The sequence below is a fragment of the Anser anser genome (genome assembly GCF_964211835.1).
Source record: "Anser anser genome assembly, chromosome: 12".
Lineage (NCBI taxonomy): Eukaryota > Metazoa > Chordata > Aves > Anseriformes > Anatidae > Anser > Anser anser.
The window spans coordinates 6268082-6289786 of record NC_139733.1 but is presented as its reverse complement, the minus strand read 5'-3'; the positions used below and the strand labels follow the sequence as shown (position 1 = coordinate 6289786).

Here is a 21705-nt window from a genome sequence, read left to right as displayed (position 1 = left end):
CACCCACACGGAGCTTACTCTGTCTGCCCGGGCATTGACTGTAAGCATATAGGAGGGATGGAATGGAAAAAGGGGCTTATGAAACAAGGCTGTTTCTTCATTGTTTTTTCTTATAATGGCACTGATGCTGAAGTTAAGATAAACACTTGAGGACATATAAGTCTTACAGTGAAGAGTGTCTCCATAGGCTGTTTATACTGTCCTTATGAGTCTTCTAAGAAAAGCTTCTCACTTACATTGGAAATGGGAATACACGTGTTAGCAGCCTATAAGCTCGTATCGTGGGTATTAATTTAAGTCACCTGAAAAACGTAAGCTAAAGGGGCTAAAGCAGAGCACTCAAAGGGGCACATTTGAAGGGAGGATAAAGTAAAATCTAAATGTATCTGTAGAAAGAAACACAATTCATTGTTTTTTCATGTTAAATATAAATATGAATGTATTTCCAAGGATATTTTCAAGAACCAAATTGTTTTGATGAATAAATAAACAAATAAATAGGCTTCTAATTTTATTCATCTTCAGGTAAACATAGCATGTGGAACCTTAATCCAAACATTATGAATATTCACTTCTGCCCTTGAATACCTGTGGAAATTGAAATAACCTTTCCATATTTTGAAACTCATCTTTTAATAGGCTGTTTTTCAATCAGAGTGGAGAAGGGAAGGGAGGAGAGGAGAGGAGAGGAGAGGAGAGGAGAGGAGAGGAGAGGAGAGGAGAGGAGAGGAGAGGAGAGGAGAGGAGAGGAGAGGAGAGGAGAGGAGAGGAGAGGAGAGGAGAGGAGAGGAGAGGAGAGGAGAGGAGAGGAGAGGAATCTATCACATACTACTACTTTTGAAATATATGGCATGAACAAGGAGTTGTGAAGAAATTTACTCATATGAGTTTACTCAAAGAGCTACAACTTCAGAAGAAATACAGAGATATGTAGCATAACACAGAGATACGCAGCTTGGCACAATAGAGGCACATGCCCCAAAGTCCTCCCCTTGGGAGCAGTAGCACTTTGCAGTCCCAGCCATGGCACATAGCCCAACAGCATCCCAAGTCTCAGTTTTCATCTGCAGCACTACACGTAACAAGGGATAATTTATATTCAGGTCCTTTCTATAGAAATGCAACCTTCTACTTTCAACAGCACAAAGCCCCAGACATTGTAAGGGAAGCTACTAAAGCACTGTTCAGAACAGATTTCTTTACTGGGGGGAGGCTGCAATGCTGCAGCCCTAGTTTAAGCCTCCACAGACTTTCTGGCTTCGAGTGCAGGAAAAAAAAAAAAAAGAAGAAAAAAAAAAAAGTTTGTACAGAAGAGGTCAAGTAGAATAATCACTCAGAACCATTGCAACTGGGTGTTATAAGGAAAGTTATAAACACTATTAACTTTTGATGCTTTTCCAAAGGGACCTACATCAAGCCTATTTGGATATAACAAACACGTCAAAACAACAGCAAAGGAGACTGAACTTCAAACTGGCACAGAAGCAAAATCAAACATTATTGGAATAGGTAATGGGTAAGGCATAGACTGGTAGCACACAAACTGTTCTTCAAGTCTATAACAAGCATGACAAGTATGAAAAGATTTCAGTCTCTTGCAAAGCTGTTTTCCAGTGTAAAACCTCCCCTTAGGATTCAGCTGCTGCCCGATGCTAACACAGTGACTATCCTTGCACAGGATCGTTCTGACCCGCAGGACCAAATTTCTACATGAGAAGGCTATTTAAGCAAGACACAGGCACACATTTGTTAAGTAATGATTTTGTCATAATCTTAACGGGACAGTTTATTCAACAGCAAAAAGATTCCTCTAGCAGCACAAGAAATCAGCTTACACTTCAGCGCTAAGAGTAGTGTGTTTTGGGGCAAATGGTCTTGTCCCCTGGGGCCGAGGGCAGGAGCATGGGCATTTCCCACTATTTGGGTGATAGGCCTGGGGGAGGGAGGGTGTGCAAAATTAACCGTACTGTTCAGCACTTCTACAGACAAGAACATTACTAAGTGCCTAACAATGCTGTTTGCAAAAACATCAGTGCATGAATTCTTTATGACTTACACAAGATGTAACAAAATGTTGCTTTTAAGTCCATACACAGTTTTGTGCAATTTGTTTCTAAAAAGAAAAAAAAAAAAAAAGAGGAAAAAATCACAATTTTAAAGCAAAGAGTGGAAATGGGTAAGTTGCTTTCTGCAAAACAAAACAAAACAAACAAAAAAGCTGTGTGCATGTTTAATACAAATCAGACATAGCGGACATACAGAAGTCACAACCACAAGCCAGTTCAGCTGAAGTACGCAATAATGTGTTCGACACTGGAGACATTTCAGGTCTCAGACTGCTCCCCTAAAAGCAGGCTGCCCTGCACCCAGCCACTCGGAAGGAGACTGATGACCCTGTGGCTAAAGCAAGCCCGGGGGCGCTGGCAAACCAGGATTTGAGTTCCGATGCTCCGCAAACTCCTGGCGTTATCTCGGATCAAGGCATCTCTTCACCCCACGAGCAGGCACCAGGCCTCTCCATCTCCGCAGGCACTCGGCACACCGGGGCTGCCACCTACCAGTGAAGGTCTTCGGGACGTTTCTGGCGCTCTGCCGTGACAGTACGGCTGCGGCACTCCCCGCTGCCGGCCGGCTCCCTCCTCGCCGGGGGGGGACCTTCCTCGCCCAGCACTGGAGCTGCCGCCCGCCGGTCCCCAGCCCCGGCCCAGCGCAGCCACCGCGGCTGCCCCGACCGCTCCCTGCCGACGGGGGGGTCCTGGCAGCGACCCCTGGCCGCCTGCTGGGCTGGGCCGGGCCGGGCCGGGCTGGGCGGGCCCGCCCCCGGGCTATTTAGTGCTCGGCACGGCCAGGCGCGCTCCGCCACCGGCGGGGCTGCACGGCACGGCTCGGCTCGGGACGGCTCAGCTCGGGACGGGACGGGACGGGACGGGACGGGAGCGGGCTGCCAGCGCCCTCGAGCGGCACTGGGGCCGAGGAGGGACAGCCCAGCCCTCGGGCAGAGCCGAGCTCTTCCGCCGGGTGCCGGGCAGGGCTGCTGCCGGCTCCGCGCCGGCCGGGCGGGACGGGGCGCGCACCCCTCGCCCTGCGCAGCCGAGGAACGCGGACACCGGCTCCGAGGGCTGGCAGAAGAGCGGCAGCAGCGGGAGCGGCCGCGGCCGGTGAGCGAGCGGGGTCCCGGCGGCTGGGCGGCGGGGCAGGGACCGGCACCGGCACCGGCACCGGGACCGAGACCGGCGGCGTCCTGGGCTCGGGAGCCGTGCGCGGCTGGACCGCGCCGCTCCGCCCCTGCACGGCCCGGGCATGGGCATGGGGATGGGGATGGGGCCGGGGCCGGGGCTGGTGCCGGTGCCGGGGCATCCCGGCTCTCCAGGGCTCGGCGGCAGCGCTGCCTGCCGCCCCGAAACACTTCAGCAGCTCTCCTCCTGACAAACGGGCGTGCTGAGGGAGCGGAGCAGGGAAGGGCTGGCTGGGTTGGCGAGTGGCGAGGGAGATGTGCCTGGGTGTTAACTCGCACGCCTTCCTGAAAACGTCAGGCTTTGCTAGGGAAAGGTTCTAGAGCCATTAGCTTACACACAGACCTGGGGACGTTTCTCAGATACATACAGGTCCACCCTATCCCGAGAGGGGCAATGAAGCGGGGCTACAGCAGGGGCACAGCTCGCTCTCAGCCCGTACCGTGGCAATGGTTAACTTCGGCTCCCAGCCCTCCCCATGCAGCCACGGAGCGGGACTGACAGAGACAAGTCAGGCTTCTTGCATGAGCTGCTCCCCATTTATTATGGCTATTTGCAAGGCACCAGGCCCCCTATCTATACGAGACCTCGGGCTCCACCAGCTCATCCTAATCATCTGTTTAAAATCCAATGAGCAAATTGCATCCGCCTGGAGGAGGGCGGAGGTGGACGAACACTGCACCAGATATGTTCCCCATCCCCAAAAAGGGAAGACTGCACGTTCAATGGGTTATTGCTGAGTTCCTTCATATAGTACTAAAGTAAGGTTTCCAGATGTTTAAAAAGACTAATAGTTCAGTATATATTCTGAATTAGAGATCTGAATGTTGTACATTGACATACCTAAGCGAGCTGAAACCAGAACTATCAGAAATAAGGTCTCCTTTTATTACCAGTACAGGGAGCCAGTAAATTCTCATATCCACGAGGATCTTACAGAGAAAGGTCTCTAGATGAGTTTGTGCATTTCTGTGATGAAATCTTTCTTATAACTTAAAAGCACCAAAGGTTCACTTGGGTTGAAATTTATGGTCATTTTGGTGAACTCCCAAATAAATTTCTTATTGATAAGCACTTCAATAGCTTTTCTCTTATTTTGGGGGGAGGAGAGTGAGGCGGGGGAGCGGAGTGTAGGAGGAAGATTTGCAATTTTTATCTGATTCATTGACCACAAAGGATCGGTCAGCCTCTTTTATAAAACCTGTTAAAAGGCTACTACTTTGGCTGCTGCTGTGGCTTTTTTTTTTTTTTAATCCTAATAATAAAGTATTATGAAGACATCTTCTATTATGAATTGCAGTATTAGTGTGATCATGGACTTGTCTGTGCTTATCCTGACCAGACACTAGACACTAACTCTGGTAAAAGGGGAACTCTACGATTTTCCTTGAAAAAGAACAACATTGGATTCTTCACTGGGTACACTAAGAGTGAGAGAAAAGAGGACATCTTGAAGGATCTGATCCTGAGAAGTCCTCCCTTCTTGAAGTTAAGTGACTTCCTCTGTAAAACAGTAAGTTTCCTTTACATTTCTAGTGTTTCCTCAGATTTTAGAGAAGTTTATTCATAGATGAGTCTATCAGGCGTCACAAGTGACCAGCATTCTCTATCAGACAATGAAGCTTCCTTTATTCAAACCCAATTCTTTCTATCGGAAACCATAAAACTTCAAACAGCAGATAGGTTATCAGGTTATACAACCTCAACATCTAAAGGACAAACTCTGTTTTATATATTTGGGTTGTTTTTTTTGGCTAGTACTTCTCCAATACTGAGTCACTGAGTCACTTGGAAATAGATCTCATTTGAGAGACTGGTTGATATTAAAAAGTGGTTAACTGTACTTCTGATGCAGAAAGATTAAAATCAGCCAGTTTCACAGTCAGTCAAGGGTTGGAATAAGAAACACAAGGGGTAATCCAGGAACTCTAAAAATGTTTGGCTGTCCCTGTATGAAAGATGTCCTGGTTTGGCAAGTTGGTTTACTGTCTTCCAAGAATAGAACAGATTCCCAGAAGGTGAGAAGGCACCGCTGTGGCTACTCAGCTTTAAAGGCACAACAGCACTGGAAAACTCCCCTCATCCATGAGAAATTTTACAGTTGGTTAGTCATTTTGTTTACTACATCAAAACACAAAGGAGTTTTCCTCTATTGCAACACTTATTAATGGTTATTAGAGTTATTAGTTAGTTTTCACTCCTATAGCAAGTCTTTACTTGCTAGGCAGTAGAATAGAGAGCACTTAGCTGATGAGACTTCTCCAGCACTGCAGAACTTAAACCAATGTTTCAGTGCTGTTGCCATTAAGTGATCACTTTGATACAGGTCTTTGTGTGGAACTGGACTACTCCAGCAATGTGTTTAGGCTAGAAAGACTAATTAAAGCTGTATCTGGAAGCTTTAGGATTCCAGCTGCGATGGTCTTTCCACCCCCAAACTCACCCGCAATCTGTGGGCAAAAATAACCCATACATGGGAAACACAACCACAGAAGAAAGATCAGGTCTTTCCTCATGGAAAAACTGATGTTTAAGACTTACACTGAAATGTTGACTTACTGGAAGAAGAGTTAAATAGAATTCTGAGCTTACGTTTTGAAAGACCAGAAAGTACTTTGGAATATTTCTGTCTTTTGTTAGCTGGCCTGTAATAGTAATGAGAACTACAGGGATAGTGTCAGGAAATAAATATTAAATTTTTGGTTTTAATGCTCATAATGAAATATAGGCCCACCACTAAAGAGGGTTGTTCAGGAGTGGCAGTGAAAACAGTGGAAAAAAGGGTACATCTATCTATCTCTTGATAAATTCAGGTTAAGATATGCAGACATTAAAATATATTTCTTCAGGAGAAAAAAAATACATTTCGTAGTACAATAGTATCAAGAAAAATGTTTAAATATTGATTAGACTGCTGAACACATGTATACATCAACTTGTAGTTAGGAAGGTTCAGTTTTAGTACATAGAATTGAATGGTCAGTCATCAGAAGATAGCGGCATCATACAGCTGGGGGCAGGATAAGATAGGAGCATCCAGACTTCCAGTGGTTTCCCACGTCTCACTTCATATGGCCAGTGCTTGAAAGCTACTGAGCCACACATTCAGCTCATCTGTGCTTAGGTCGCACTATAGGAAGTTAAAACAGGATATTTGAGATCCACATCTACAAATATTGACTCTACTAAGTATACTGTATATGAAAGACTACTTCAGTCTCCATATTTCTCAGTTCAAATTACAGTGGTCCTGTCAATTAACAACAACCTTAAAAAAAAAAAAAAGGCAACTTTCAAGTGAATAGGACTGCACAATTTTGTTGAGGACTCTCCAGATGGGCTTCATTTTAAATTTTAATATATCAAAGAGGAAATTTTAGTTGCTCTCTTAGGTTGAATAGATTCTAGTAATAACCTAGCCGCATATAGCAAGATATTGACTGCAAGCAGATTAAATGAGTTTTTCAGGTTACTTGTTGGGTATTTGCTCGTGTACTTTATTTACTGAATCAAATGATATGAATATACTATCTCAGAATTTAGATATTTAAGATGACTAATAAACATAGCTTGGTCTCTTTCAATTTTACGTGCCACGCATGGAATTCATTCTTCCATTTGTCAATTCAGGAACCCATCCTCCAAAGAACATTGGTGTGCTTGGGTTTCCCCAACCCTTTATTTTCAGTTAAGCAGCTACAGTGTTCATTTATCTTTCCTTTTCCTAATGGGTTTTCAGAATGTTCCTAAACAAGCAGCATAGAAGCCACTGTATTCACTGGTTCTGCTGGTAAATAATGAGCCTGCGGAATGAGGAATAACTGTATTCCTGCAAATTCAGGGTCTCCAGACTTTTTTCTTTTTCTTTTCTTTTCTTTTTAAATAAGTAGTGTTTCCCTAGCCAAGGTCCTGTCAGTGGTTGAATACCAGGAGATATTTAATAATTATTTCCTGATACTATTCCTGTAGTTCTCATTACTCATGCAGGTCAGCTATTGCTTATTTCCCCCCTTCCTATGAAAGAGTAGCGGAAGGATCACGAAAAACTTGGTGAAGCTCAGGGAACCTGAAGGTAGAAGACTGAAAGAGGAGAATATCATGGCTTTGGCACAAAGCAAGATGTATAGAAATACATGGGAAGATACACTCTTATACTCTTCCTCTGTTTTCAGATATTGAAATATGTCTCTATGCATTACAAAACATGGTTATATATACACATCAGTACTGAAAATATGAAAATTCAGATAAGCAGAATATGAATAAGAATATACAAACTCCAGTGTAGCAAGGACATAGATGCTCTGTCCTTAATTTTGCATGGAGAAATCATGCTTTCAAAGAATCAATCCTAAGCTTAAATCCTAGGTTTTGTTGTTTAGCTTCTTGTTCTGGTAGGGACTCCTCATACTTATAATAAAGCACTAATTAGCATTCAATTGTATGCTCTCTGTGGAAATTAGGAAATGCATAAGTTTTATCTTTATACAATTGAATGCTACTATTGCCAGTATCTTCTGTTCATGCAAGGATTTCTCCACACAGGAAAGCAGATGTACATTAAGCTTCACTTTTTGGGTGTATACCTTACTTATGTAGTAAGGGAGAACTTGCCTACTGTCTTCTTTGAGAAAAGACTTGATACTTTGTCATATATTGCATAATATCGGTTATGTGAACACTTCCTTGAACTAACACAAGTATTTTGGATTTGGTTTCCATTTCCGACACTTAGATTGCCACTGCTCCAAGCACATGCCTTCCAACTATCACTTTCTTAGCATTAGGGGCTTGTTTGTTTTTCTTGTATACTGGAAACATACACTTCTGGATTCACATACAGTTCATCATATCTGAACCATACTGTAAAAACACTTTTTTTTTTTGGTCATCTGGGGAGATAAAGTAATTTACTTTATCAAAGTAGATCTAGAACACAGATATACAAGAACACATGGCGGGGGGGGGGGGGGGGGGGGGCGAGTTTTATCCCAGGAGAGATTCTCATGTCGCAAGGAAAAGAGCTTTTACAGTTCTAGTTACACAAATGACAGCAAGAACCTCCACAAGAGTATTTTTGTGATTAGTCTTTGCACAAGAGCTGGCCCTTTCAGCGTAAGTCCAAGTTTGGAGACCAAGCTGTTGTGCTTGGCAATGCCAAAGAGCACAAAGACAAGATCCAGTTGTAAAGGACAAAATGAGCAGCAATCTAGGTTAAATAATTGGGTTGGATTTGATTTATTTCAGGCTATTTCTTTTGCAGATTTCCCCATATAAGCACACTGCTGTAGTATTCTGATCAGAATTGTCTGCAGGTTTTTTTTTTTGTTTTGGAGGGCAGGGGGAAGCTGTTTGTTTAAATAGCAAAGTTTTATAATAATGATATAACAATACTTTTAATGATCCCTGAGCAATGTGTTAATGGTAAATTAAGCATGTTTGTTCTCACTGCATAAAATTAAAAGCTGAGCCTTCCTTTCCTGTCTCCCTCCTACCCACTCCCAGAAGTTTAACAGCAACACACACACTTTGTAATTACCCAAGGTTAGCAGAAAACAAAGCAAGAGGAAGATTAAAAATAGGATCCAGTTCAGTATTCTTAATCCGGTGAAGGGAACAGTACAACAGTAAAGGGCTTAGGAGGGTGTGGTCAAATCACCAAAAGAGAGAGTTATTTCTAAAGGAGACAAGACCTTTCACAGGCAGACGTGGTACAGCACTGTAATCAAGATTTGAGCTCAGACAGCACTGTGGTGACACGTGGATTCACACACGCCATTTCCTTACACAGTTCTGTTCTCATTACAAAAATTAAGGACTTGGGATGGATGGATGGAATTAAGGATATCATGGCTGTACACAGAGATTTGTGCTAAAACTTTGACTATTTCAGAAGGCTACGGAAGTTTAAACTTTTTGCTGGCAGAGAGCTAGAACTGTAGTAGTTTGTTTAATGCCTAGTGAAGCCACTAACCTCAGCCAAATGAAAGTATAAGGAACAGCGATCAGAAAAATCTGGGCTGACAGCAGCTGCCAATATAGGCTGCCAATTTAATTGATGCAAGTGGCTGCAGAAGCAACTGCACTGATTCTAGAGAAACTAAAACCTGAAAACATCAAGTACAGTCAAGTCAAGCATCACCTACAAGATGTAATTGGAACATGACTTATATTTTCAAACCCCTTTTAGCCTGCCCAAACATCCTCTTGCTCTGAGGCAATATTACAGTTTGTTTCCTTAGGTGATGCATTATTCAATCAAGTAAAAGCAGAAGTATTTATTTGCGATCCTGATAGTCCATACCCTAATAATCCTCCCCCCCCTCCCCCCAAAGAGTTCAAAGTTACTTAAAAGTTCAAAGTTCCCTTCAAGATATGCTCTGAACTCTGTCTTTTTGTTGTTCTTAGGGTCTGCTTGCTATCTTTAGAATATCTCTATCCAAGCTAGAGGAATAAGGACAAATCTGACATCACAGACCAGACCACAGGTAAGCCATATAGTTCCTGTATAACAGGGCAGAAGCGACGACCTCACTCTAGTCCCCCTGCAATACTGCATTAAGTGGTGTTCCACTCACTGCACCAAGCATGAGAGGACTCTTCACAGTGTACTGTACGTTCAGAACAAATGGATGCATGAGTTCCAGGAGCCTGCAGTTGCTGTAGTTTAAAAATCAGTTGTCATGTGCATTCCTAGGGATACCTGAATAAATGTATCTCAGGAGCATGGAAGTAGCTACCTTACTCCTTCTATCCCATTGGGTTCTTGATCTGGTATTACGCAACCCATTTACTGCATTGAACAGGCAAGAGATGACTGAACCAGGAAGAGAAGGAGAAATGTAATAGTTACAACATTGGACCAGTCCATCTCTTCAGAAGTGAAGTTGTGGAGGTCTCAGAAGCAGTCTGCTTGTATTTGCCCTCCCTTTCACCACTAACCAGTGACACGCTAAAGGCCTGCACCGTTTCCCAGGGTGTCTGACTCCTGGGATCAATATTCAGATCACAGATCTGACAACTGACAGCACTTTTCTCTCTGCTTTCTAAGCAGTAAAGCAGCTTCAGCACAGCTGCAGTCGCATCCATCTGCTACTTTAGTTGTGCCTTCGTCTTTTTCCCAAGACATCATTTACATAAAGAGCCGCTGCAAACCCTCTAGCACCAAATGCATGCAATACAAGGTTATGCAAAACTGACGGCCAGATGTGCAAATCTTTTGTGGAAAGCAAGAGTCATAACTTAGATATGGAATGAAAGTATTTATGGCAGTCTATCTTGCTGGTTCACGTAATGAAAGATTCACTTTTAATTGTCACTACCTTTATTAAAAAAAAAAAAGTCTGTAGGGAGAATGGGACCATTTGGGAGGACTGGTAAAGTTTCAGTGAATCACAGAATATCCTGAATTAGAAGGGACCCATAACAACCATCGAGTCCGACTTCTAGCTCCACACAGGACCACACAAGAATGAAACCCTATGTCCGAGAGCATTGTCCAAATGCTTCTTGAACTCTGGCAGGCTCAGTGCTGTGACCACTGTCTTGGGGAGCCTGTGCCAGTGCCCGACCACCCTCTTGGTGAGGAGTCTTTTCATAAGTCCAAATTTGACTGGTCCTGACATTAAGGCTATAAATTATGCTGTGTCTTCATTTCAGACTAAATACAAGAGACAAATTAAATGTAGACACAGTCCATTCTTTCCTTTAATAGTGGCAGATACTTTTCTGGACAAATCTATCTCTTCCTGGGCTGAGGCACTAGGTCATCTGAATGGAAAAATGCTGTGCGTCTTGCAGATAAAAGGCCAGCAATAACAAAATATGCTAGAGTAGCCAAATACGAAGTTTATTCTGAAGCATTTCTTTCTCTAGGTAGATCAGACAGGTCACTACAACCAAAGATAAATCTAAAGGGAGTTGGATGCATCTTGTAAACTCAACTACCATTTTGTGCAGGTATTTGGAAAATACTAAACTGAGAATACCATTGACTGCTGTAGCCAAGGAGGCTTTTCATTCCAACAAGAGTCACTTGTAAGAAACTGAGATTCAAAACGATGGTATGTGTTTTTAAACACTAAGAGGTGTAAGCCACTGGAGTAACTTAACAACAGTCGTAATCAATTAATCATCCTGCAAAGGCTTTAGCATTAATAAGAACCAGACATCTACATATGCATAGATGCAATATATATTTCATAGACCAAGTGTATCAACAAAACTCTAGGCCATCTCATGTAATCACAACCAGCTATTCTAAACTAGAGAATTGCCAAAAATGGATTGAACATGAATCACTGCACTGCTTACTTCCTGCAAGATAAGGGGAGAAAAAGTTAAAAAAAATTAAAAACAAAGAACAAAAAGAGATAAAACTACACTAATATCAAGGTAATTCTTTGTAATTGTCAGAGAAAGCATCTGTGTACTCAGTATGCACATAGGGTGACCTCAGAAAGCTTTATCTAACAGAGAAATAAAAAAGTCTTTGAGAAGAAAGTTTATCAACCTCAAGTGTGTTAATGCTTTTAACGCACAAAGAATAATTTTTAAAAAGTCACTAGAAACAAATATGTTTCTTAAATACAACACGGTCCATGTGAAATCTGACCCTACCTCCTGCCTTGAACTTAGAAAAAACAAGGTGATGAATAAGAATTTTGTTCTAGCTTATCCTTTCCCTGTTGTAGATAGAGCTTCTCTAAAACTCTCTTTTAAGAAATATGCTAGCATCTGTTTGTAGAAACTTTATCCTGCTTAGTCAGGGCTTAATAGGTTGCACCTGCACTAATGAGTCAAGCAACTACTTAGCATCTCCCAGTAGACTCTTCCTCAGAATTACCACAGTGATACAATAACAAGCAAATCTCAATTGCTGGTTTTCCACGCAGAAAAAAAAACACTTTAAAGACAGTGAAAGTGAACAAAGTACTTTCATGGTGAGGTCAGGGTTTAGAAATTCTAAAGAGCTATCCAAGATATTAGACTGATATTTTTATTTTTATTTTTCTTTAAAATCTGTTATTTATTAGTGAGCTTTGGCCCAGTGTAATGAGTTAAGACACTCAAGTATTAAAACACATTTACTTGGTATTCTTGTAGCTCCTCTATTGAGTTCTAGATAAGGAATTAAGTTCTGCTGAACAGGAGTACATGAACCACAAACAGCCTATGGCCACTACAAAATGGTGTGTGCCTCCAGTAAAGAGCCAGAAGTTGGCATTGCAAATCACAGTGCTCTCACCATCGCTGAATGCTGACAATGCTAACATCACCACTATTCATGATGGTAGGAAGTTTAAGAAAAAAGTTTGTAGATTATAGTCTTCCTTAGAGTCCAGAAGGGGTGATCAGTGGATTACATAGTACGGAGCAGGGTATATTATTTTCTCAGTACCTTCCAGTGGACAAAGCTGTGTGGCAAAATGTGCCAATTCTAGCAAAAACTGGCAATCGTGTAGCAATTCAATGTAAGCTCAGTGGGCAAGACTGTGATACAAGGGTCAGAGCTCCAAATAGATGCCAGTGGGCACTGACTGATAACATTTCTGCAACTAAATACTTCTCCACCTGATATTTTGTCTACAGTTACCTTCACTTCCTAGGAGAAGCTCACTGCATTCCTTCTTACAGTTCTGTTGAACTTTGTAGGAGACGGAGATATTGACCCCCTGCAACTTATTCCTTATGGAAAGAGCATGGACACTGACAGGTGCAGGATGCGCAGAGGTTACCGTGTTGGAGGTCTTCTTTGGGCATCTAGAAGGTTCAAGAAAGCCAGACACTTCTGTTCCCTGTGTAAACATCAGTGTAGGATAGCAGCATGTCTGATATGCTGCTAAACACCTATCATTACATACTGTTAGGTAGAAACAGCAGCAGCATGTGGTGTTGCATGCTAGGGAATGCAAAAAGAGTCACAATGACTAGATTATCCAAAGGTAACACTGCATTTCTCTTCTGTTCTAAGCATTTTGTGGCCAACTCAATCTCTTGTTACATCTTTCTAATGGATTCAGAGGCAAAATTTGTCTTCATATAAAAATAGGTAGGTAGGAAGTATGTGCTGGCTATACAGCTTCCATGCTGAAGATAGGGGGGCCCTCTTCTAGTTACTTCTTGTAGTGGCTCCTTTTCTCATCATCACTCAACAAAACAGAAATTGCCCAAACCTTGAGAACGGTCACAAAGTCACGGGTGTAAAAAGATTATATGTAGAAAACATAAATTACTCAATAGGGAAAATGCAGTGTTACTGTAACATCCAAGCATCCTAATCCAGCCTCAAGAACTACTCACCCTAGACCAAGGCAAGTGGTTCTTGACATCCCTCTCTAGTGATTAATTAACCCATTTGTTACTGGGTATGGTCCCACTTCAGTTATATTAGTCCCTGTCACGTAAATGGCCTTATTACAACAGAGATCAAAAGCAGATCAAGTTGCTTGCACTGGATTAAAGTTTAAAAAACAGGCATTTCATTTCTAAATCAGTATTGCTTGCCTAGGGTGTCTGAATGAATTCAAACACAACATCTAGACAAAAACAAGACAAACATACAAAACAGTATACTAGTTAGGACACTGTTTGGAAAGCCAGGGAGCTTTGGCGGTTTTTAGCTCTAACATTCCTGTATGATGTTGAGCAGATCACTGTGACCTGTTCCTCAATGTCACTTTAAAATTTAATAGTGCATGGCCCAGTCTCTATGAAGTACAGAACATAAAATCCAACAGGGACTTTGAACTGCTCAAATGCCATTGTAATGAAAATTACATTATCAGACAGAGAATTATTATGAATATTGAGTACCTGTTGACACGTCCATTTTGAAAAGGGCAAACACATTATTCTGTATTTTCTTTGTTCTTAGCAGTGTCAGATGATTTGCACATAATTCTTGGATTTTTATAGCCTGTATGAGGACAACACTTGACATTCTCACTCCTCCAAAACAGCAAAGTAAGCAGACTTTGTCGCTCAACTAAAGATCAAGAGTGGAGTAAGAGTTGAAAAACTGGAACTTCGTGCCTTCTTTGGAACAGAAGTCCTCCTAAAACAAGACCTGAACAAGTTCTGCTGGCTGTTTCATAAATCCTACCCTTATGTCAACCTTACCAGCAGTGCTACAGAGACACTTTGGAAAACAGTCAGCACCATCTATTGTAATAAATAATCTGATTCATTCCATATGCAGTTGATAAGTAATTGTGGAGAGCTGTCTATCAGGTACCTTTCTTTGCTGTTATTCTTTCAGCTGAAGACTCAGTTAAGGTTGCCGTCTCTCCCTTTATTTTGTACATTTAATTGGAAATATGTGGAAAGGAAGATCAATAATTTCTTATTGACTTGAGGCAACTGATACCAACTTCCTGACTTGACCATGCCCTATGTACGTCAGCAGAGAGATTACACTGTATAGCTGTCAAAAGAAAAACAATAACAGACTGGGATATAACCATTGCCTGCCACCAGACATGTTGGTTTAAGACATGTAAAGTGATATCTGTTCCCTTTCTCAAACAGGAGGTGCTTGAGGCCTCTCTGATCTTCTGACGCTAGCCAACACTGAAGAACTGTACACAACAGAACGCAAAGGTTGTACGGAATACAGAACTACAGAACAGAGCTCTTGAGCTCATCCTCCACAGCGTACATATTTCCCTTGCCTATACGTGCTACTGCGACGAAGCACACCTCCTTTTTCATAATACCAGGCCTTTATAGGTAAAACTTAAGGAACAAGGAATTTGATCTCTCATAAGAAAGCATGCAAACATTGCAGCTCCATCTTTGATTGCTAGAATAAGAATGAGATAAAGCTAGCATGAAATTAACATTGAATAATGCATTGCACTGCATTGTTTTGACTAATAATATTAATATTTTGGTCATTATTATTATTAATAATAAATAGTAATTACAAATGTTGATATTTGGATTAACAAATATGAGAAATCTAATAAATACCTATCACTGTTATCTGTATGAATATCGTGAGCCAATATGTCTAAAATCTCAATTTCTTTCCTCATTGCTTTAAGAGATATACCAAAACATAGACTTGGACAAACACTTTAAGAGAAAAATGGCAGAAAATATTTATCACTCTTACAGATGATTTTCTTATATATCTTGGAGATAGAATTGGTCAACTGATCATATGCTCCAAGACTTAAAATGTTGTTAATTCTCCTTTGAACTTTAGATCAATTCACAAAGTTAGCAGCTGGGAAGTAGAAGATATCAAAGGCATAGAAAATATCTAGATAACAGAAGAGTATATCTACTCAGCTTCAAAAAGGTACTTTTCTCTATGCTCCCTCACTTTCTTTTCCTTCTACTCTTTCCCATTTTATTGCCAATATTTGAGTTACTATGCTTGTGTTAGAAAATAGAAGAAGTAATATGCTTTATAATTAAGGCCTATGATCTCAATAGGAATCTCTATTGAGAAACCATAAATGAAGTACGAACCTATATTGTTTCCCTATGTAGATCAAGTCAACACAAAGCTACACACCACTGTCTGTAAAAATGAAATCTGTCACTCTGATAACACCTGCCAAATAATATGTAGAAATAAATGCCACTAGAAAGCGAGATTAGTTGCGCAAATGTAACCCTCTGTGAAACAGGTTTTGTGTATGTCATGGTGGATGTTTAATAAGTTTTCCCTTTTTTTCTACTGCAGCACATGTACTGGAATTTTGAGACACTCTAATCGTGGCAATATAGAAGATTTAATTGAATTTTAACTCTGAAGGCTCTGTACATGTCTTGTGCCAAAGTTTAAGCAAATAAAAGTAGCTCATTTATTAAAGACAAATTATCAAAAAAAGAAACTTAGGCATAAAGCGAAGGTTTGCTATATGTCCAGCCTCATCTCTTCCTATTTCCAGTTTAATTTCAAATTTGATATGGCAAACAGCAACAGCAAGCATGGACAAATAATCTGGCTTCTCCAACTTAGTGAACAACAGCTCTCGTGTATGTTTCCTAGGCACTTGAATGACTCCTAATCTTCAGTGTATATCAACATATTCAGGTTGTATATCAACCATAGATTGATATACATTTGAGAGTTTGCCAGATGCTTATTAATCAAAAAAATCCTGTTTTTTTTTCCCCCTGAAATTGTATTAATTTGTATTTGAAATAAAATATATGCCCATCTTTAAGGGTTTGAATATATGTAAGCCTAAATTGGGTAGAAAGAGATTACTTGTTACACGTAATTTTAGCAACAGCCTACCAATGAAAACATAGGCACTAGCTACAGCCTTAGGAGTTATTTGTGACTCTCTGTATCAGCCAGAGGTGTATACTGACTGGAGTTTTTTTTACTGTTTGGAATACCAAATCCAACTGCTATATTCAAACTATTAGATATAGTTTGTAAATAATCACTGTTTAGTACAAAATATGATCATAAGTTTTTTTATTAAGACACTTTAAATTGGCTTGCCAGTATGTAGTTTATGTTATGGTTCATGACCATCTATTTAAAGAGAAACTCAAACAATGAGGACTGAAATTTCTTCTCCAGATTCCAGGGTCAGAATTACAAGGAGCCCCAAGGAGTACCTCTGCAAACATTTTTGGATTGGTTCATGGAAATTGCTTCAATACTTTTCATAGAACATCCATGACATTTCACATTTGATATTACTCCTATGTAGAATGATGTAAAAATGCATTATTTAGGGAAATCCTAAAAGGGAAATTGATAAGCTGAAGGACAGATTAGTTTTATTAATTTATTTGGGGACTACAGTGACTGAGCATATTTCTTTTCTTTTCCGTAGTTCCGGAAATAAAAGTCACAAAGCAACCCAACAAGTTTTCATCCAGGAGTGTAAACCAAGATTGAATTTCCAAGGCCTGGGCACCTTCTCTGATTTTAATTCTCTGTACTTGAGCAAAAGATGACAAAAAACGCAACAGAGAACTCGACTAACACTCACTCAGCTCTCCTAGGTCTGCTTCTGGGTAGCATTTCACTGATCACTGTTGTCATGAATATATTAGTACTATGTGCTGTGAAAACTGAAAAGAAGCTGCAAACAGTTGGCAATTTATACATTGTCAGCCTCTCTATTGCAGATCTTATAGTTGGTGCAGCTGTTATGCCCCTTAATATTGTTTATCTCCTAAGCAGCAGTGTGTGGACCCTGGGTGTAACAGCCTGTTTGTTCTGGCTGTCAATGGATTATGTGGCCAGTACTGCATCTATTTTCAATCTCTTCATATTATGCATAGACCGTTATCGTTCAGTCCAGCAACCACTGAAATATCTCAAGTATAGAACAAAAATGAGAGCATTAGTAATGATTTTGGGGGCTTGGTTGTTGTCTTTCCTGTGGGTCATCCCAATACTAGGGTGGCACGTTTTTGCTGGTAATGGGACAAGGAAACAAACAGAAAAGTGTGAAACTGAATTCTCTGAAGTCAACTGGTTCAAAGTGTTGACAGCCTTTGTCAATTTCTACCTACCCTCTATCCTGATGTTATGTTTCTACTGCAAAATATTCAGAGCTGTTCGAAAGCACTGCCAACACCGAGAGCTCATCAACAGATCATACTTGTCTTTCTCTGAAAGCAAAAGCGTACATCCTGGTAAGACAAAGGACAAGCAAAATATTTGCCTCCAAAAGCAAATCTTAGATGAGAACACACCTCCCAAAGACAAGCAGAGGTCCCCTCAGCCCAAAAATATGGAAGCAAAGCTTCATTTCAGTGATCCTGACAGCTCTTCAAAAGTTTTCGTTAGCAGGAGTAATAGCAAAGTCCTTAAATGGAGCTGTTTCCCTCTCACCACTGCCCAGTCTGAGCCAGGCCTGGATAAAACAGGAGAGAAGAGTGTAATAAAGGACAACAAAAATGAAGAGGACCTTTGCTCACAGGACAGTGACTTAAGTGATGCATCAGACAGCCAAACTTTCACAGATGAGGTACCTTGTGGAGAGGAGTCCAGTCCTAACCCTGAAAGAGCCTGCAGTCCTCAGGAAAAGACAGAGAACAGGGACTTCAAAGGACTTAATTACCTGAGGAAAACCTGGCAAAGACTGCATACTCGTTCCAAAAACCATCTTCGAAGACTGCATGTGAACAGGGAGCGGAAAGCAGCTAAGCAGTTAGGGGTCATAATGGCAGCCTTTATGCTGTGCTGGATTCCCTATTTTGTATTATACATGGTAATAGCTTTCCACCCCCATGAACAATATTCCAAGTTACACATGGTCACTATATGGCTTGGCTATGTGAATTCCACCTTAAATCCGTTCCTGTATCCTCTTTGTAACCATAATTTCAAAAAGACATTCAAAAAGATCCTTCACATTCCCTGATAATGGTCTGATTTATTTTGAGCTAAAAAGCATCTCATAAATTCAATCAAACAAAATGTTCCAGTTTCAAAGGCTGGATAAAAGTGAGGCATGGATAAAGTAGAAGGTTTTGGAAAACTGTAATTTATAAAAGAAGTCTTTGTACAAGTGGGAAATGTGCATACAACACCTTTAACACATTTGAAGAAGAACTAATTCCAATCAGGAATCTGAAAAACTCAGGGGTCAATCTCAGAACTGTTACACTATTGTACATATTTTACAATTTGAGATTCTCTCTTTCATCACGTAGAACAAAACTGGAGATATGAAAAGAGATCTTCAGTGATTATAAATTATTCAGCTAAGGAAAAGGCAGAAATAGAATGTGGTTTCTGTGACTGGTCAAGTATTTTTTTTCTCATTTAGCTTACTGTTTTAAACATGGGAGCACACTGCTTGAGAAGAGAGATCTTCTGCAGGAAGAGGTACTTTGCATAGCCAAAAAAGAACCTTCTACTCTTTGAAAAATCTGACCTATTTATTTACATCTTCCTTCAAATCATACACTTTTTGGAAAGCCATATTGTAACATACCGTTTCTCTTTAATATCATGCTTGCTTCATTTATACCAGTACCTGTCAACTTCACTGAAAAGAGTAGTATTTTTATGTCCTAGACATTTTGCTAAGACTTTCCAAACTCATCATAGTATCACTATTCATGAAGGCTAGGCTGTTGCCTCTGAACTTACAGAATGCAGTTAATTCTGGACTACGTATATTTTCTTCTTCCTATGCCTTGGCAAATAGCCGAAGCTTGCAGTGGCAATACCAGTTCATATATATCTTTGTCTTACAATAGGCAAACTCTTCTGACTATAATGAGGCAGAGTCGTGAGCAACAACTCAAGCTTGCAAAACAGGAAATAAAATACATGAAGTATTTTTAACCCTTTCTATCCTTCATATTTAATTGCATATTATAAGTCATGCTGTAAATGCTGTTAAATATTTCAGGAGAAGCATAGAATGATACTTAATACTTCAGGTTGGAAGGAGTCTCAGGAAGACATCTAAATACAACCTACAACTCAAAGCTGTGCTAGCATTGACATTACATCAGGTTGCTCAGGGTCTCATCCAGAACTTCAACGACACGCATCTGTGAAAAGAGCTTCTTCGGAAAGATTGGAAGGCAGCACTGACAGAGGCGTTTGCAGATACATTTCACTCTACCAGCTCCAGGCTTTCCTTTGCTCAGCCTCAGCCTGATTTAACTGTTTCTAAGTATGAACACTAATTCTCAAAAGCAGGCGTGCCCTTTTATATAGCAGCAATCTATCCCCTCTCCCTACGTGCAGTGAGGTATAGGGTACTTCCCAACCAAGGGAGAAAAATATAGTTCCTTAGCAAAGTATGTAGTGAAATATGTTACATGCTCTAACTTATCAGGAAGCTGACAATTTAACAGAACAGTTACACCAAAATAAGTGAGTCTACGGACTGGGAAGAGAGAAGGAGAATTGAGGCCAAGGAGATGTCTGGCCCATACAAGGCCCATACAAGGAGTATGTCAAGACTGCATGCTACCAGGTTTGTGGCACTCCAGGAAAGCATTCATTCTTATTCTTCTGGGATGGAACGGAGAGAAATATTTTGGGCAAACAGTGTCTGACCTTTGGGGCAAAATTGCTATGGGAGTACCTTTACACTGTTAGTTTTAAGAAGAAATCCCAGAACCAGAAACTTCAGCAGCTGAAGTCATGTTTGCATATAATGGTGAGTTTATGTATGCATTTTTCCATAAGTTTGGGGATGATTGGGGCATCCTAAGGGTTCAATGTACAAAGAATATCCTCTCGCTGTCATTTTGCTGTGTTCATAAATTTATCACATCCTGAATATTAGCTTGCTTCAGAAATTGCTCAGTTAGCTTCACAACAAAGGTCTGATGGAACTGGAGCTGTTTTAACTGAGCACTGTCAAGAGTTTGTTGGGAAAAGTTAAAGGGATGTTCTGTGTAATGTGTTTATTACTTCAGAAAAAAAAATGGTTGTTTAATGGTTGTAGGAAAAATTCTGAATTCTGTGTTCATAATTATGGATCTTGAGCTACTTAGAGTCTGTCTGTGCCACATGTGCCTGTTTTGTAAAGTGAATATGACAAGACCTACAGTAACAATGCGACAGTTAAGGTGACTGCATGATGCTTGTAAACTTTGGATATAATACACTAACTAAATGCAAAGTATTATTGTCCTCTGTCAGTTTTATATGTCTGAATTACATGTCTGAATGTCAATAGTTGTATTTAAAGTATTCAATATTAAATGAAGACCTAGTATCTCTGCAGTTTAATAAATTGGTAGTTTGGTATTTGGAAAAATCTGCTAAATGAATGAACTTTAACTCAGTCTATTTTAATGTATCAAACAAGGTTCAGCGATTTATTCTCTTTGGTCTCAAGTATTATGCAAGAATAGCTGCAATTAGGGAACTCTAAACTAGAAAAAATGTGGCAAAATACAGAGGCAGAATAATAAATATAAGTACCAAAATTCATTACAGAATTAAGGCAACTGTTCCACTGCAGGAACAGGATCTGCACAAGTAATGAAATACACCTTCTGTTGGGTTATAGAGAAGCATCTTTTGAAACATGCCCTTATTCAAGGTCTTTTCACAAACATTTGCTCAGATCAACATCCATTCTGCTCTTTTTTTCTATTGTCATATGCAACAACAATTCTAGCCAAAATAGAAGGTAATTTAGGAGAGCCCTGAGGAAATCAAAGAAGCAGCATCCTAATTCAGCCACAATTTTATTAGTTAACGCGTTTATTAGTTAACACGGCTGAAACGTGCTCACCTACGGGCTACTTAGGTTAGCAAGAAGGCTATCCTCTTGATCATGACAATTGACTTTTCTTACTTTAAAATGCATTAATACATGAAACAGCAGCTAAAACAAAATCAGTGAAAGCTGGTCTAAAAATGATGACCATTAAAACAAAGAATACCTCTGGTACAAATAAAAAACATTTAAACACAGAATAGCTAAAATTAGGCAAATATAGCTGCCTGGATGCTTTTGTATCCTTTCGTTTTTATCCATAATCTTAGTGTCACTGTGGCAAT

At 40.5% G+C, this 21705-nt stretch overlaps 2 protein-coding genes across 8 annotated transcripts in view; one reads left to right on the top strand and one right to left on the bottom strand.

The window, feature by feature from the left end:
- Nucleotides 1–10322, bottom strand: part of LOC310880195 (uncharacterized protein) — a gene marked incomplete at its 5' end in the record, with an annotated part of 68669 nt that extends 58347 nt beyond the window's left edge. Inside the window, 2 exons of the mRNA XM_083795663.1 lie at nucleotides 2559–3520; nucleotides 10176–10322. Coding sequence (XP_083651789.1) covers nucleotides 2559–3520; nucleotides 10176–10322 — 1109 coding nt within the window. The remainder of the gene's footprint in view (nucleotides 1–2558; nucleotides 3521–10175) is intronic.
- HRH1 (histamine receptor H1) lies at nucleotides 2828–20962 on the top strand. Of its 7 annotated transcripts, none has more exons than XM_083796563.1 (7): nucleotides 2878–3158; nucleotides 4576–4746; nucleotides 9642–9721; nucleotides 14110–14198; nucleotides 14763–14963; nucleotides 15445–15540; nucleotides 17045–20962. In XM_083796563.1, exon 7 carries the CDS (start codon nucleotides 17165–17167, stop codon nucleotides 18584–18586), a length of 1422 nt encoding a protein of 473 aa, XP_083652689.1. In that variant the 5' UTR covers nucleotides 2878–3158; nucleotides 4576–4746; nucleotides 9642–9721; nucleotides 14110–14198; nucleotides 14763–14963; nucleotides 15445–15540; nucleotides 17045–17164; the 3' UTR covers nucleotides 18587–20962. The 7 variants fall into 7 exon arrangements, with proteins under 7 accessions (XP_083652692.1, XP_083652693.1, XP_083652689.1 ...); XM_083796564.1 differs by lacking the exon at nucleotides 14110–14198 and adding an exon at nucleotides 11193–11296; XM_083796565.1 differs by lacking the exon at nucleotides 14110–14198 and adding an exon at nucleotides 11109–11192.
- The last annotated feature ends 743 nt before the right edge of the window (nucleotides 20963–21705 follow it).